The sequence below is a fragment of the Bacillus rossius genome, chromosome 1, assembly GCF_032445375.1.
Source record: "Bacillus rossius redtenbacheri isolate Brsri chromosome 1, Brsri_v3, whole genome shotgun sequence".
NCBI classification, from domain to species: Eukaryota; Metazoa; Arthropoda; class Insecta; order Phasmatodea; family Bacillidae; genus Bacillus; species Bacillus rossius.
This window is the reverse complement of record NC_086330.1, coordinates 62,559,456-62,578,334: the sequence shown is the minus strand read 5'-3', so window position 1 is coordinate 62,578,334 and position 18,879 is coordinate 62,559,456. Positions and strand designations below refer to the sequence as shown.

At 37.0% G+C, this 18,879-nt stretch overlaps 1 protein-coding gene across 3 annotated transcripts in view; it reads left to right on the top strand.

Moving 5' to 3' along the window:
• The window catches only part of LOC134536771 (dedicator of cytokinesis protein 9), a 187,711-nt gene that overhangs the window by 157,455 nt on the left and 11,377 nt on the right, over nucleotides 1-18,879 (top strand). For 2 of the 3 annotated variants that reach the window (XM_063376696.1, XM_063376690.1), the window contains exons 29-33: nucleotides 4,743-4,863; nucleotides 6,690-6,867; nucleotides 15,026-15,198; nucleotides 16,065-16,327; nucleotides 17,075-17,221. In XM_063376696.1, coding sequence (XP_063232766.1) covers nucleotides 4,743-4,863; nucleotides 6,690-6,867; nucleotides 15,026-15,198; nucleotides 16,065-16,327; nucleotides 17,075-17,221 — 882 coding nt within the window. Of the gene's footprint in view, nucleotides 1-4,742; nucleotides 4,864-6,689; nucleotides 6,868-15,025; nucleotides 15,199-16,064; nucleotides 16,328-17,074; nucleotides 17,222-18,879 lie in introns of those variants that run through there. The other variant, XM_063376705.1, reaches the window with a different exon arrangement.

Here is an 18,879-nt window from a genome sequence, read left to right as displayed (position 1 = left end):
CCAGGGCAGGGAAATTTCGGCGAGATTCGTGCGCTCGCATCTCATCCCTTCCAAAGAGGAGTTAGTTCGCCCCTCCCTTCATTTCTTCGTTCCCGCGGATTTCTCCCTATATAAAGGCGAGGTCATCCACCTGAAAGTCAGTTGATCGGCCGGACGGCCAGTGAGGCTGTATTCCGCCCACTGGCCATAGGACGATCATAGGGGGAGCAGCAGAACGACTGGCTATCCGTTTTCTGCTGCTCGCACCCCTCCTTCGCGAGTCAGGCCATCCGAGGACCTATCTCGGCCTAGGGAATTTGTCCCTTCCCCCCCCCCCCCCCCCCCTCCTTTCTTGACGATAGGGTGTACCATGTATCAATTCAGTGTATGTTGTAAAAGCCGATGCAGGCGACAAATTGAACTGTTTGGACATACAGGTCAATAAAAGTTCCGTGTAAAATACCGACATTTTTCAATGAATAGCATAGCCCCCATCCCTCACCCCACTAGCTATTCGCCTTCGCCAGCCAACTGCGAATCCTGCCGCAAGACAAGCAGCTCGACCTTCTCCTCCACCCCTGCTGGCTCTCTGTCAAGAGGGCTGGGTGCGAGAGAAGAGGAGAGGACGGATCAACATCAAGATGAACATAAACTTGAACATGTCACGGCAGCGAGAAAACTGGTGCGTATACCAATAAACTGGTATTAGAACTGGATAAAACTGGTACACGGGAGGTGGAGCTTATATTTTTTTCCGCTAAGCTCGCAACTATTGGCTGGCTGCTGATGGAACATCACGAGTCTGGGCGGAGCTTTGAGTGAGTTATACTGCGCATGCGCAGCTCAGAGAACAGAGAGAGCCAGCCGGCGGCTACGCCGCGCCATAACAACAGCTGATTGAGTACAATGACCTTTCTCCGCGCACGGCGCACTATTGACGGCGGCCCTTTTTTTAAGTTTTTTTTTACTGTGGTGCAATGAGTATGTGTAATGTAGCCCGTATTTTTTATGAACGCTGAAGGATCCGACTGTATTTTAATTAACTTTAACGTATTTCTTACTTTTTCCTTTATTTACACTTTCCCGCTTTTTACACTTTTTTACTTTGTCCCCATGAAAAGTGCTAATAAGGGGTTTTGCTGTAATTCTTCCGTATTGGTTTTTAATAAGTATGTTATGAGTAAATATAAATTGTTCAGTTAAAATATCTGAGCAGTACTATGAATGGCGCCATTGTACTAGGTCTGCCTGGCCGCCACGCCAGTCACCCAGCTGGTGCCAGAGAGTGACGTGACTTTCTGTACTGGAGGAGGGGAAATAAAAAATAAACCAACTAGTTTGTGTGCGTACATTCTGTGAATGCATGTGGCCCTGTAGCGGTGTTGACAGTTCTCCCTCCCTCCCTCCCTCCCTCCCTCCCTCCCTCCCTCCCTCCCTCCCTCCCTCCCTCCCCACTCCCTCCCCACTCAAATGTCCATGAATTGGCACAATCTCTGCAGGGTCTATTTGTATCGGTCTTAAACAACTGAAAAGGAGAAAGCAAGGAGGGGTTTTTCCTGTAAAACCTACGGCAGTGGGGGACTGGTGCTGTAACAAATAATATAAATCCTTGACAAAAATATATATTTATTTATAGTAAAAGGCCTATAGAGCGAAAACATATATGAGTTGATTACAAGCAATGCATTCCCGTGGGATGCAATACGATTACCAAAACAATCATTCATACAAGTTAAAACAATGTGGAGATAAAGCGGGGATGGTGGCGAAGCGTTAGAAGTAGCACAAATAATATGGGCCGCTAGGCTGAAAGCAACAGCAAGAAAGAAATTACAAATACGACGCGGCTTGACAAGAAGTGTCCAATGCCATCGTGGCGTGCCCATATACAACCGCATAACATTTATGCAAGGTTACAGGCAGTACTCGGCGTGAGCAAAGGAAACTAACTTCAAAATTGACCTGAAGGGTCCAACAGAGATAGCAGATACAAATCATTACAATACATGGCAGACATACAAAGGTGAAAGCACGGCCACAACGCGCAGGCAAGAATAATACATCAAACTTGATTACAGACGCAAAGTTTCACAGCCGAGTACATACCAGAACGCGACGCCAGGTCCCACAGTGACAGCCTTCGAGTCAGACGACCGAGAGACTGCGACGACTAAGCTGGGAGCCGGATATAGGTATATAGGCCGGGTACAACACTCGTCAGAGCGCGCTGGTGGGGCAGGGAAGGGAGGAAGAGGAGGGGTGTTAGGAAGGGGTGGTTGGAGAGGAAGGGGAAAGGAAGAGAAAGGAGGGGAAGGAATGCTGAGCAGTGCCCACACTGCTTCATATTTAGAAAGATTTTTAAGAACACAACTGTGACCTAACATAATTGTTTTTGCATGAGATTCCTCAGCTTTCAAATACAACATTCCATGACAAAACTACAATCATCTGTGGTGCTTTGAAAGCCCCACTTCAAAGGCCAGCTTTTTACGTTCTTCAGCTCCCCATGAATCTCCTGACTGTTTTTATAAAAGAAACTGAAAAGAAAGGGTAGCTTGCTGCTTTTTTTTTATTCTGGAAGAGGACTGGTTTAAAATACTGCAATAGTGAGGAAGGGATACATGGCTGTCTTTTGTTATTAGGAGGAGTCATAAATCAGTAGGGGAGAGGCAGAGAAAAGTGGGCTGGCCTCACTCCTATCTACACAGTAATAAAGCAGCTCAGAAAGCAGACAAAAAAAGGATTGAGGGTTTACACCAGTGTTTCTTACGCATCAAAAACCCGAGACATGAAACAAATACTACACTTATACTCTATTGTAGACATATATGGTGTGACTCATATTCGAGGGCGACCCTTACGGCAAAAAAATTGTATTTTTATGATCCAAACTATAGCTGCGACCCAGATGCAGGGGTGACTCTTCTGCAGGGGCATTTTGTTTGCGAATTGCTTGCAGAGAAATTTCTTTAATGAGTGCACATGTATAATCGATAATCGTATCTATAACCTATCGTGACCGCATGTTTGCTGGGACTGTTCTCTGTGACACTATGATGAGTAATGCTGCATGGCAGGATGGAGTTGACTAGTGGCTTTCGTTTCAAACATATTTTGTTCTATATACGAGGGTCATTCAATAAGTATTGAGACAAATTGATGTAGCTCAAAAACAGTTTATTTAATAAATGTGAAACTTTCAAAAGTTTAAGTTGGCATCCTTGCAATGACTTCTGATCAGCTGTTCGATAAGATTTTGTAAACATAACCTATAAATTAGTCAAGTCTGATGGATCGAGATTTGCACCGCGTAAGAATAACGTGCCATGATTAGTTTTTTAGTCGCAGAAGGTGTTAAAGGTAGTGATATCCATGCAAGAATATTAAAAGTGAATGGGAACAATTGTTTAAACCATTCAAACATTTATAAGTGGGTAGAACAATTTAAAAGTGGCCGCAAAAGTATCTGTGATGTGAGCAGCAAAGTGGCCTACCAGTTGAAGTTGCCATTTCCTCCTTTGAATCTCACATTGATGTGATAATCCGAGACAACAGAACAATCACTGTTTAAAGTATAGCTGCCAAAATATCTGCAAATGTTGGAACTGTCCATAACATCATTCAAAATAAACTGCAATATAAGAAAACTTGCAGAAAATGACTGCCGAGACAACTAACAGACACCCACAAAGAAATGAAGCTTCAAATTAGTAAACAGTTGAAAATTCAATGTTCCACCAAGAAAGAAGCTTTTTTTAAAAGAATTGTAACGAGCTATGAGACATGGATTCACCATTTCGAGCCTGATTCGAAGAGACAAAGTCTTGAGTGGAAACACAAATTCTCCAATGTGGAAAAAACTCAAGTCCCAGCCATTTGCTGGTAAAGTGATGCTTACACTTTTCTGGGACTCATAAAGCCCTATTTTATGCGCTTTTCTTGAAGACCAATGGACAATCAGCTGTCAATATTATACTGATATGCTGGAAAACAAATTAAAGTCTGCAGTTCGCACAAAATGTCTTGGAATTTTGAAAAAATATGTGATTTTGCTTCACGACAATACACGGCTGCATACTGCCCAGATAACACAAGAATGCATTTAAAAACTGGGTTGGGAGAGTTTTTATCACATCCTCCTTACAGTCCAGATTTTGCCCCTTCAGACTTTCTCATATGTTTGGTCCCCTTAAGGAAACTATTCGGCAAAAAATTTTGCTCCAACAAAGAAGTCAAGATTCAGGTGCAAAAGCAGTCAAAATAATATTATGCCAGAAGCATAGGCAACTTAAGAGAACGATGGGACAAATGTATAAGTGTTTGTGGGAGAGGGGGGGGGGGGGGGGGGGTATTATGTTGAAAAATAGATAACATTTTATTTTGAAAAAATAAACAGTTTTTGAGTTACATAACTTTGCCTCGTTACTTATTTAATGAAGCTCGTAAATGATATTTTCTCTAAGTATCGATTGTGATGATTTTTTCCAGTTTGACTCCAGTCAATGATGTTTAACTGTGTAAAAGAATTACCATAATGGCTCTTTGTTTAATAAATATATTTTTCTTTTGAACCAAGTGCTTGTTATTTGCACACATTCTTAAGTCGGGGGACCGGACATCTTGCTTTCAGCAGGATACTCCCTATCGGCACCATTAAACTTTTCGCTGGTAAAAGCTAAATATTCTGTACGCTTCACAGTAACGCTCCTGGATTGTGTGTACTTCACGGTAGGTATGTAAATACATTTTCTCTTTGGTTTCAGGTGATCATTTCGGTCTCCCAGATGCTGGGTAATGTCATTGGGCTGGACAATGCCAGGTTCCAAGAATCTCTGTCCCTTATCAACAGCTATGCATCGAGCGACAAAGTAATGAAAGGAACAGGTAAGTATTTTGAATTTTTTTGTGCTTCATATTTTTTTAGTTGCGTGCAAGGACCTATCCTGCTCAAAACAGAAATTTATGGACATTTTTTGGAATCCTATGGGGAGGGGGAGCAATTTTCAGAATTTAACCTTTTACGTGGGAGAGGGCCCATGGGGCCAACAATAATAAAGAACAAAAGTAAAGATATTATTTTAAAAAAAAAAATTGCAATATTTGTTTGTGACAATTATTTATATATTTTCTCTAAAACCTAACCTAAACTAGACTTGACCTGACCTAACCTAACCAAACTTAACCAAACCTAACCAAACCTGACCAAACCTGACCTAACCTCACCTGGCCTGGCCTGACCTGACCTAACCAAACCAAACCAAACCAAACCCAACCCAACCCAACCCGACCCGACCCGACCCAACCCGACCATAAAATATTTAAGACAATATGTAAAACCTTGAAAAAATTTTGTGTACCCTATTAAAAATATTTTATGCCTAATACTTAAAATTTCAGGTCTTAAGAATTGTTTAAAGGTCCCTAAAAGTCACAAAAAATTCACTGATTTTTTTTGCTTTTGGAACCTGGAAGTCACCCTGTTGTGTTGGTAGAAATTGGAGTTCACCTTATATTGGCTGTACTTGTTTGTGAAAAAATGTGGTCTTATTGATATATCTTTGGCTCCCATCATCGTAGCAAGATAAAATATATATGTACGAGTTTTTAATTTTGATTATAAGGTTTTAAACACAAAACATTTCATCAAAATTGGTCCAGTAGTTTTTGCACAATCCTCGACCACCAAACAGACAAAAATTTCAATAATAATATAGATATTCAGTATAAAAAAATTCAATAAAAAATTATGTTAATGCAAACTATATTTTACTCAATAATAAAAAATTATTTAATGTTACTAAATTTATATGGATTTACTGAGTGGTTTTTCTTTAAAATAAATGGTGGTTGGGGGGGGGGGGGGGGGGGGGGGGTGCCATAAATACATTTGAGTTCTTATGAATACTTGATATCAATATGTCCAATGCCTGTCGGCCATCTTCCGTAATAAATAAAATGAAAACAATCAAAGTTTTATGCAAGAGTAGAGCTTGTACTCCTGTAAAGTGTTAAATTAAAAATCTTTTACTTTAGGTTTGAATTTGATTAGAATAATTTTTGATATTCATGAATAATTTGATAATATTCCTGAATAATTTTATATTCATTTCTCCATTATATTCAAATAAAAAAAGCAGGATTCGCAGAAGCCTAATGGCAATGCCATTTGGACATATGGTGGAATGAAAGTACACATTAGGCATGCGTGAAGCATCCATGGCCATGTGTTGAACAGTGTTTGGCGTGAAGCATCCATGGCCATGTGTTGAACAGTGTTTGGCGTGAAGCATCCATGGCCATGTGTTGGAACAGTGCTTGGCATCAAGCAGCCATGGCCATGTATTGAACAGTGTTTGGCGTGAAGCATCCATGGCCATGTGTTGAACAGTGTTTGGCGTGAAGCATCCATGGCCATGTGTTGAGTGCATGATGGAATCAAGCAGCCATGGCCATGTGTTGAACAGTGTTTGGCGTGAAGCATCCATGGCCATGTGTTGAGAGCATGATGGAATCAAGCAGCCATGGCCATGTGTTGAAGCGTGCGTGATATTGAAGGCCTTGGCCATGTGTTGAGTGCATGATGGAATCAAACAGCCATGGCCATGTGTTGAAGCGTGCGTGATATTGAAGGCCTTGGCCATGTGTTGAGTGCATGATGGAATCAAGCAGCCATGGCCATGTGTTGAAGCGCACGTTGCGTGGCGGTGCAGGGTTCCCAGTCGAGGTCAAGGACCTGACGAAGAGGATCCGCACGGTGCTGATGGCGACGGCGCAGATGCGGGAGCACCACCATGACCCCGAGATGTTGGTGGACCTGCAGCACAGTCTGGCCAACTCGTACGCCTCGACGCCAGAGCTGCGCCACACCTGGCTCGAGTCCATGACCAGGTCGGTCAATATTTGTGTTGCAGTGAAAGGTCTTAAATCCGGCATGCATATTGTGGTTTGGCACAGTCTGTAATCCGGCACCAATTGAGCTGCTTACCTCCAGATATTTTCTCCTGGCCGTTGGCTCTTCTGCCAGTTTGTATTACTGCGCTGTCAGGTTTTTAGTTCGCTCAGAGTTTATTGTTTACATTTCAGTTTGGTGTTAGCTGTTTTCTAGCAGGTTTGCTTTTCACATGTACATTTTTGTTTAGATTTTATTTTAAGAAAATCAACGCTCATCTATAATTTTTTCTTTCTACATAGCAGCTACTATTGTTCTGTGTTTAAATTTTTTGTTAGTAGTCCAGTTAAATCTATATTGATATTCAATAATTGGGCAAAATAGCTAATACAGTATGGCCCTGGTCCTAAACATGCCAGATTGAAGACCAGTCCTTGGATTTGTTACTTAGTGTTTTCTGCATTGAGCTGGTAATGACCACTCAGAATAGACAAAAATAATAAGCAAATAATTTTTATATGTATATAATAATTTAAACATTTGTCAAAGACTAAACTAATTCAAAAACATTATATGGTTATAAAGCTATGGGACAATTGCATAGCAGCAGTAATGCAAACAGACTGCAAAGACTATTATTTTAACTTTAATTCATATAGTTTGTCTGTGCAATTTCATTTTATTTTCTCATTGTTCATGTTAACTGTTTTAATGTTACAATTTTGTTTCGTTTTTAGTTCGTTATAAGTGTTTCTCATTTTAAGATTGATAGGAACTATGACCCCAGGCCATAGTAAAATTTAATTTAAAAATCTGATTATTAAGAAAGTTTGGAAGAAGAGAGTCTAAAAAATGGCCTGATAGAAATGTGAAGTAAATTTCATTACCAGTATAATTTTGAGTGTTGCAAGATTATTAATCATGGCAATCATGGTATTTCATACTGAATTAAGGCCTCAAGATAAAATTAAAAGATTGCAATAATATTTGTGATGAATATAATTATTACTAGGAGCGAGATTGATGTGCCTAAAGCTAGGACTGAGGTGAGCTGAATATCTTAACCATTTCCGAATACATATGTTAGCTTGACCAAATATCTTGTGTGGTCACAGAAATTGACACTATTGAAATAGTCGCAAATAACTTTATTCCTCCCCATAACTTGTGTTAAAACTAGTGGTCCTATAGATTATATGACTATCTAAATCTACCAAACTGAAGCCGAGGTACAGTCTATATATGAGAATATTACGAACCCAAATTTAGTTTCGTTATAATTAGTGGTGCACCGATGCGGATACCGATGAATCGTAATCGGCGATTATGGGTACTTACCGATTAATCGTAATCGGCGATTATCTTAACGATTACTTTGCCGATTATCTACGTCCCGGCGTAATTAAGGTTTTTACCGTGTAATATTTTGTTACACATTTTAGGACGAAATACGGCAATATTTGTATATTTTACAAAATTCATCTAACTCCGTCATATCATGATTACAGATATTTCGTTAAGTTTAATAAATCTCATTGCCTCGAACAATAAAAAACACATTTTTCCTACACGTTTATTTACGTTTCGTCTTTTGTTCTGTCTTTTGTCTAGTGGCCTCGTACATTACCTATTACCCAGAGACGTAAAATAGATGGCACAAAATCAAAATACCACAAGCAGTTGCAGTCGATTCTACGACAATCGATCTTTTCGAGTCGTAGCTGTTCAAAATGGTGGTCCCACGGTCTAAGAAGGGGAGGTCTGGACACTCCCCAACCTGGCCAGCATGCAAAAGTGGCACACCTAATGTCTCCGTAGTTCCGCTCCGCTCCACCATCTGACGTGTAGCGCTGGTTGTTCTGCGGTGGTATTTTAAGCTTTGTTGTTATGAACAACTCAACATAATAATCATTTAAATTTTCATTTAAATGTTTAAAATGCATTAATCTCCAGATATCGATACAGTATTAAATTGGATGTGTTTATTTTTTATAAGTTTGGGAATTATTTCATAAATTAGGTCAATTAGGTTACGAAGTATAGTTTCCACATTGGCATTGGCGGGAACTTCATTGTGAGCAAGGAGCATTGATTGTTAGTAAAGAGAATAAGCGTATATTATTTTAATTGTGAAAATGCCTAACCTTTGTGTTGCACCTGGGTGCAAAACAAATTATCATGCAAAGTCGGACGAGAAAGTTGCAATATTCCGAGTTCCCAATGATGACAATGTTAGGCAATTGTGGCAGAAAGCAATTCCATGAGACAAGTTTGTACTTAAAAGATCCCATTATGTATGCGAAAAACATTTTGTGGAAGACGACATTCTCACAAAAAAAAGAACACAAAGATCAGTTCGGAAACGTCATTGGAATAGTAAGTTAATTTTTATTATTTGTATGAATGTAGTCTAAAGATTACTTATTTTTGTATAGGCCCAACTTTTTTAAAAATGGAATGTATGATGTTGAATTTTATTAATGACCTGCACAACCCTGATAATACCTGTTTGTAAGTAGTTTGACAATACACCATTTTTTATTAAAATACAAAATTTGCAAAACGAGTGCGATCTCTTCCTTAAAATAATTATAAAAATCCCAAAATACTTTTATTCAGTGCTTTAAACTTTCCTTTGTTATCTTAAAAGGCGCATATACGGAATTCAAACTCGTTTAGGAGTAATAGCAGTTTGTAATTTACATTACAATACCTGTGCATTCATGCGGCTATCAAAATTATTTTTGCTTGCTGTGTATGTGTGTCTTGTTTGTTTTCGACAACTTATAAAAACGTATATATTTTTTATTTGGATATTGTAAGGCAATGTAAATAAAAAAAATTTAAAAAATACGTCCCTACAATGCACCCAAGCTGAAGCGTCAACACTTGACATGAGACACGAAACATTGACGATGGCACTTATTTTTGTAGCAAATAATGTATTGTAAATGCAGGTTTGGTATTGTTATTCAAATACGTAAATCAGCCAAGTTATGTAATTTGATTCAGCCTTTAATTTTAAATGTTAAAATATAGTGTAATTATATTAAAATTCATTGCAGTGCATCAAATACTGTCGTAACTCTCTACGTTTGTAATTATGGAGTATAGGGCCACCATGGAAATAAAAAAAGTAAAAACAAAACTTATTTTACTTCCTTACATGATTCCTGATCATTCTGCAAAACGGCATTGCGATATTTCCAGTAATTTGCATAAAAATTACCTTTTTAAACGAGTGTATTTTTTAAACTTTTATAGACATTAACAAATTAGGTTGTGGAAATGTGGCCCTATGCCCGATTATCACGTTACTGTGCGTCCTCCTGCGATGATTTTAAACTATCGTTGTATCGTATATTATTTACCTCTTGTTTGTTTTTCACGAGAATTGACAAAATCATCATAACGCCTAATGATATATTTCCACCGCAAGACACCTAGCGCTACAGTTGAATAGCGTACGTCGAACGAACTATGGAGACAGTAAGTGGTCACTTTTATCTGGCGAGTGTCCAGACCCCTTCTTAGACCGTGAGTGGTCCTGATACCTTCTAGAGTTTATCACTGCATTTTACCAACTCGTTATGGGTGTCTTTGGTAACATTATCCGTTGCTGTGTTATTTGTATGTGACGTGAAAAGTGAAAAAGTATTTATAATTTTATATATTTAGTCAACATAAATAAAATCACATGTGCTAGAATTGGTTTTGAGTTTTATATATATAATTATAGTGAGATGGCGAGTAGGGAGAAAAAAAAGTGAAGTGTGAAAACATTTTTCTATAAACTCAAGTGAACAAAATAAAGCAACATGTTTACATTTCTGAACGGTAATTTCTCGATGCAACCTTACGTGATAGTCGATAATAATGCTAGTTTTCCGCAACAAAAACTTACCTATTGTAAATTACAATTATTAGACTGTAGTTCAAGTTGTTTACAATAACAAATATAAATAGAAGTAAATTTAATTTACACTTTGCAATGACTAAATAGTGTATTTTATATATTTTTATACTGTTATTATAACTGTATTCTCAATTTTACCTAATTTTGTTATTAAATTCACGTGGGGATAAAAAATTTTGTGTGCATTATTACACTTAAAAAATTTGTTTATTATAATCGGTAACTGAATCGGTATCTGCCGATTATTGCCCTCATAATCGGTAATCGAATCGGTAATCGGTAAAGTCATATCGGTGCACCACTAGTTATAATTTTAATAAACAATAATATTCAATAAGACTTCAACATAACGTCCTGTAATTATACCTACAAACTATAGTTTAAAGCATGTGTTTGGTTCCTTATATTATTGATATATGCTTGGTGTGTTGTGAATGTCAAAACAGTAATATAAATATTCTGAAATTATAATTTATCAAAACCTACTTGTGTTCTAACATCACTGATCAGTCAGCTGTAGAACTAAGTATTTTTATATATATATATATATATAATATCCTGTATATAAATAATAATTATGCAAGAGGAACTCTTAAATAGTCACTGCATTGTAATTGCACACCACCAGAACACACCTCTACAGCATTGTTTTTAGCCTTGTCTTGTTTGCATGGGAGATTGCTGACCAGCTGTATACTCACTAAGGTGTCAGTGGTGGTGATATTCATTCATAGGCATTTGCGAACATCAGTATTTTAGTTTGAATCAAATATGAATATAAATTTATTCGTGAATATGAATATTGAATTTGAATAGTAAGAATGAGAGTTAGAATCTCACTAAAAAAAATTTTTTTTTTCATGTCATGCAACAACTTTGGAAAATTAAAAAAAAAAAAATAATGCTAAAGTGAAATGTTGGTTAATTTAAGTTAGCTACAGTAATAATATGGAAAGTCTTTGCTAAAATGTTTAAATTATTATTTTTTTTATATATTTAAAAAATGCAGCTAACCTGACAACCTAGTCAATCAACCAACCTTTCATTTCAGTTCCTATTTACCTTATTTTCCACAACCTTCTACTCTACATATTGATTCAGAAAATTTTTAGGAAATGCAATATATTGTGAAAGCCATTGCAATCTTTGTTATGTAAAACACAATTTTTTTTTTTTTTTTAATTCTGTATTCCCAAATTAGTGATTGAATGAGTTCATGTGTACATATTTAAACTCCTGTTATTCACAAGTTTTCATTGTTAATGATAGACAGGTAAATTGTATTTTAGTTCAGCATTATTATAAAGACAGTTTTTGCTAATTTAATTATGAATCTTAAACCATTATTACATTTTTTTATATACTTTTGAGTCGCAATGATAGTTTCGTATATTTACAAGTAAGCTGCTAGTGTATCACTTGGTATTAGATCATTTGTGACTGTCAATTTATATGCTGTTGAAACAATGACAATTACTTCTTTTAATGGTCATCTCAATGTAGTGTCCGTTTTTTGTGGTGTTGTAGTCAATGGTTGTTGACGTTTGTTTATTTAATTACCAAAAAATATTAATATGAAAACTTGCAAGCTAAAAATATTATGTTTACAATCAATTGTTTCTTTGGCAAACAACATTATAGGAACATATTAACATAATTATCAAAGAACCGAAATCAATACAAATACTACTAAGTCTCATGATGACGATAGCACTCTTTGGATTTAAAAATAAAATGTATTTAATCAGGCTCAGTAGCAAGTCATAGCACCAAATTGAATGTTACATTCTTCATATTAACACCACTTGATTATAGTGGCCTTAAAACTCATTGTAACTTGCCTTCTTTCATTTCAGTAAACACTATCCCTCTTAATAATTGGGCAAGGGTGTACTCGTCTAACTCCCCTCATAGGTAAAGACCCCTCCAGCGAGTCCACAGCAGTATTTAGACGTCCCGGTCTTCCGCCTCCCACTTTACATAAGCCGGCTAAGTCCCAGAACACAAGTCCGCAACAACCAGTCTCTACATAGACGGGTACACAAGGACAATCACTTCAACTCACTGCTTCTGCAGCAAACTTTAATATGCATGTACATTTAATAAGTTCCAGCAATATCAGGGGTTGCTACTTGCATCCATTCGTTCTCATCGAACAACAACTTCACATACCGACGTGTCAAATGTAAATACGAGTTGTGTAAACTTGCAAATCACAAAATTGCTGTTAATTTGATAAATGCCCTTTTGTGTTAAGTCCAAATTAGCATAGTCATTTTCACACTACATAAGCATAAATACACATACGTAACTTACGTAACTCTGCATAAGCCACTCCTGGCTATAGTAGGTACTTGCTTAAAATTGTGTCCAGGAATGCCGCCACCAACTACTGCCAACCACCAACAAGTCTAACGACATCAGCGACTACCAAACGTCATTTATGCGCTGTCTGCCCTTACGTCTAACTGTATGCGTTAAGTCGTCGTGTCTTATATACTCTGCGGTGACAGAATGGCTAAGTCCCACTCAGACTTAGAATTTCTTCAGTACCTCCTGCAGTGATTCACCTGTATATTTTTATATCAGCTGCATCACACTGAAAATAATTCTATCCGGTCACCAAACATAACGTAGAGACTCGGCATCATACCAGTACTGGGTATTCCAATGGTGATCGGGCAGCATAACGACGTGCGGCGAGTCGGAGCGTCTGGGCCACTAATGACGTTCTTCGGTGGGCGACTTCACTCCAGCAATCTAAACAGGGGGTTTAATTACTCGTCTAAACAGCCGTTAAGCAACCTAGAAGGTTCTTTCAAAATCTACCGCCTCGCTAAAATGGCCGCCTTTTACTGACGTCACAGTCGGTGTTAACACTGGACCCTTTTTTTCTCGCAGCGACACTTTTTCTCAGCCGCGTTACAGGTTACCTACTCCACAAGCTTCCTGAACGGTGCGCTAAGACAAGAGCTAGTAACATGGTAAAAGACACAGCCAGGTAACAGGGGGACTACTAAGGGCATAACAAAACATGGCATATTTACATATTTGGGAACAACCTTTTTATTTTTGTGTCAAAACTGTTCCTTGAAGTGGTAAACATATATTCTCAGAACAATGTAGCTGGTGGCAAAATAAAATTTTCTTATGGTTTCTGTAGAGATAAATAGGGTCTAGAAAAATTAGCATATATTTTAATCCAAAATTAACATGTAGTATTTTTTAAATTAGCATCTATTAATATTTATATATACAAATACCTACAAATAACCTTCCAGTTCAGTTTTCATAAAAGAAAATCCATGCCTTTCTAGATTAAAACCACACAAAAAAAAAAGTGCTAATTATACTCATAAAATTACTACTGTATTTCCAATATGCTGGCAGAAATTCAGTCCCTTTTTTATTTCTAGTAATTCAGAAATCAACTGGATTAATTGGGTTGTAGTGATACTTTGAAGTTATCTCAAATGAATGTAATGTGACTGTATCACAGAGACATGGCTATATCACAGAGCATGATCACAAAAAAACTGTCGAGAACAATAACCAGAATTTCGCAACATGAGTCAAGTGTAACATTCTGCTAGGGTTTACTTTCCTTCACACTCCCGCTAAAGCTAAATGCAAGAGATTGCAGCCTCTTTGGTTTTCATCTTATTAGCCTACCATACACCTTTGGTCAATGAAACAAGGGAAAATCTACTGCAAAGATGGTGGACATTTTGGGTTTGAGTATTAACTGAAATGTTGATGTCTCATGTGACTAACATACGTTAAAAAAAATTTGATTATTCTTGTGCATGCATCCCAGAAAACTGCAAAGTCCGAATATAAGCTGAGTAAGGCCACTGGAAGTCTACAAGAAGAGTTGCTTCTTTCTAAGTGAGAGAAGATAAATTTTTTACAACAATTTTGAAAACTCATAAAAATATGTTAGAAGTTATGTTGCATTTTTAAAAGGTATTTTTTTAAATGAATGACTTTTTAACTAATTTAGCTGGGGAAAAAAAGCATATATTTAGAAAATTTGCTAAAATAGCATTTTTTTTAAATAAGCAAAATAAAATAGCATCCATAGCAAGTTGCTAATTTTTGAAAAATCTGAATTTCCACGATCATATATTTTTTTTCCAATCTTTTTCCCCAATTATCAAATTCGGTGCTATTAGAGTGTTTGAGGATTGACTGGCCCATTCCTGCCTTGAACTGAAACTGAACTAATGGAAACCGCACAGGAACCACGTGCGCGACGGCAACTTCTCGGAGGCGGCTATGTGCCAGCTGCACATTGCGGCCCTCGTCGCAGAGTACCTCAAGTTGAAGAGGGTGCAGGCGTGGGGCGCCGAGGCGTTCGGCAGGATGTCCTCCAACATCCCGAGGGACGAGCGGGGACTGAAGCTGGATGCTGGTCAGTCGCTTGCTTCATTACGAATACAAGTACATTTGGGACCGTACAGTTTTACCAGATTACAGTCTTAACAGGAATACCTAATTTGAACTATTACTTTCTAAAAATTACAGTAAACACTGTACTGAAATGTGAAACCAACATTAATGATCAACTCTGAGTAAACTATAAATGCCGGTAGTGTTGCAATGCGACCAGGCAGCTAAAATTAACAGCCTATATCTACATGAAAAGATCAGAATGTGAACGGTTAGCTTGGTGCCGGGATTCAGACTGTGTCGAACCCATAGAATGCCGGATTAAAGACACTGTATGTGGAGCAGTAATTCCTTAATAAGTAATAGAGAGTTTTTTTATTTTATTATGTTTACTGAATTAGACTTTGAATAGAAAACAGATTAAAGTATGGTGCTACCTATATCCATTCTGTTTCAAGAACCAGCTCAAAAAAATTATGCATGCGGTAGAACAATAGATGCAAGTTCTAGTTTAAGTGTTGAACTAAATTCAGAGTTACTGGTTTAAAAAAAAAAGTAAACTCAAAAGTTATTATGAATAAACAATTAAATAATTCTGGTTATAGTATGTATGAATGATGTTTGATGTATGAAGGTAATGGTAATTGTATGGTGACATAAAAGTTTTAACTATGTTGCTTGTAACAAAATACATTAATGAAATTACTACTGCAGCTGAACATTGAATAACCATTCAGAGCTCATTAGTTTTTTATAATCATGCTTTTTTCTTTATGTCTTTTTGTGCTTTCAAAACAGATGAATCAGCAGCAAAGAAGTTATAAAGTTTTTTTTTTCCCTTAGTAATGTGTATTTTTCTAAGAGTTTTTTTTCCTTCCTTTCGCCCAGGTGTGCAAGACATTCAGTACACAGAACTGACGCTGCTGGAACAGTTGGAGCAGTGCGCGGAGTACATAGACAAAGCAGAGCGCTACGAGCTGCTAGGATCTCTCTACCAGCTGATAGTGCCTTCGTACGAAAGGAAAAGAAACTTCGAGGCCATGGCGAACTGCTACCAAAACCTCTCCCAGGCCTACAGCAAAGTGGTGGAGGTGACCCGTTCGGGACGCAGGCTGCTGGGCCGTTACTACAGGGTCGCCTTCTACGGCCAGGTCAGTCCGTGTCTGCGCTGCAAACTGGCACTGTGGTTTCCAAGCGCCTGTTCACTTTCCTGGCAGAATGCTGTCCAGTAGCATTGTGCCAAAATTCTTCTTCTTTATCCAAACAGAAATAAATTCATTTGTAACATTTTCATGAAATTAAACACGAATGTAAACTCTTCATTAAGGCTTCTACCATCTTGATGTTTACAGTTTTTTAAGTCAGTTTTTACACCCCTATGTTTTTTTTATTTTTGTTAATTTAATTTAATTTAATTTAATTTAATTTAGTGAAATTCCTAGAAGTTAATAGTGACTTGTTTGCTACAGGTAGTTTTTCCTGTGAAGTCATTGGCCTTCAGTATAGAATTTGTTGTTGGGAATGACTACAACTGTGTTAATACTATCAATAGACTCTATGTTGTGGTCTTTGAAAAATCATTTGACATGTCTCTGCCTTAACTAAGACAAAGTTTCAATATTAAATGTTAAAAAATTCTTCTAACAAATTAGCCATTTTAAGTTTCTATATCTCCCACTTAACGAAAATTGTTTTAAGAATAATCTTTGATTTATAACTATATGAATTTTCCCACAACCGTACTGTTCAGGTAAATGTTTAACTGTGCACCAATATATTGAATGGTCTTTTGTATGAAGTTTGTGTACACAAAATGTGATGTCATTGGCTTGATTGAAATATATCTCAACCCATTTTAAATCATGAGTAAAATCTTTGTTTTTTTTTCTTGTCATCAGGCTTATTTTGAAGAAGATAGTGGGGTGGAATACATTTACAAAGAGCCAAAGGTCACCTCTCTGTCAGAAATTTCAGAACGTATTTACAGACTGTACTGTGATAAGTTTGGTCAAGAAGTGATCAAGATTATCATGGACTCTGCACCTGTAAGTTATTGGTAGAGACAAGTATTTGTAGTTTTAGTTTTAAGCCAATGTCATTTTTAAACAGGTGATTTTGGTGTATTGTTTTTATTTTTTATTAATTATTTTTAAACTGAAACAAAATGTATTATTGAATAAATATGACATTAAACAGGGGTGCCCACAAGGGGGGGTGACGACGCAGACTGCGTCATTAAAATTTCGGGGGGGGGGGGGGGGGGGTTAAAAGACGAGAAAAATGTATATATTATTTACATAATTATAGCTTCTAATGTGAAAATACGTTTCTGGTGCTTTGATAATTGAAAGGGATCTTGTAAATCAAATTGGCAACCCCGCACTTTCCTCAACAAAAGCAGTTTGGCATCTGTCGGTTCAGGATGGAAATATTACCTGATATGACCAAAATTATTATTAGAAAATCAGTTTTAATTAATGCAAAATGTGATAAAATATAATACTAAAAAAGTATAATTTTATAAAATAATTAAGTAAATCATTCAGAAAATGGCATAAAAAATTTCGGGTGGGGGGAGGGGTGCGCATCATTAGGTTAGGGGGGGGGTGAGTCATAGTGTTTGGGGGGGGGGGGGGGCACCTCTGCATTAAAATACATTCTTCTTGATTCTTATTTCATTAAAACAATGCCATTTTGACATATACATGATGTATTACAATAAATAATTTGTTATAATCATGAGTAAAAAAAGGACTTTCTAAACATAAATAAATAGCCAAGTTATGTAGAGTTTACTCTTCACTTTAAAGGCTAGAAGCCACTACCCGTATACTCGGCTGAGAGCAGCTTTAGCTATTTAAAAAAAATTTCAATGTGCAAATTTGTGTATTTTCTAAAATATGCAATTTATTCAGGTCGTTTTCCCTATCGAGTACTGTGCTCAAAACCCAAACAAAACTAGGACAATGAGCGAAATGAGGAAACCAACTATTAAATGCAAACTATATATACTTTTTATTTTTTACAATTGATAACTAGATGGAAAAAGTCAATAAGTTTGAACATAGTGCTGAGTTGAGGGCAAAACCTATATGACTAATAATATTTAAAATTCTATATGTATTCTAAAATTGACATCATCTTCCAAAATACTATACATATCAATGGTGAGACACAATATTCTGGGCTCATACCAGGCGTGGAAAATTACTTTACAATCTGATAGCAACATACAAAATTCTAATCTCATCATTTACTAGCACTGAAATGCAAAAGTTAAAATTTAATAAAAAATACCCTAAAATATTGAGTGCAATTTTATTGATTATTTAGCAATAAAGTTCGGAACCGATTAATTTTTGTTCACATTCTTTGTGTCGGCTATCCTAATCTAGTGTAGTGTTAAGTCGTGAGACAAGAGGGGAGTAAATTGCAAATATACCATATGATTGAAATGGTAAATACGTTTTCTTTCAGCTACAGCAATTCACACACATTAACGTAACTTGCTGACCAGGTGGCGTGCATAGTGACTCCGTTGCACAGTCTAACAGGCAAGTTCCTCAGGGCGTGCATAAACATGGCATACGCGGGACTCAAACTGTCAAAGTTCACTTACTTGATTTAACAGCTTTTGTAGACCCATGGCCAACCAAGCTAAAATTTCCCAACCGGGTTTTTAGCTCAGCCACGAAAGATTTCT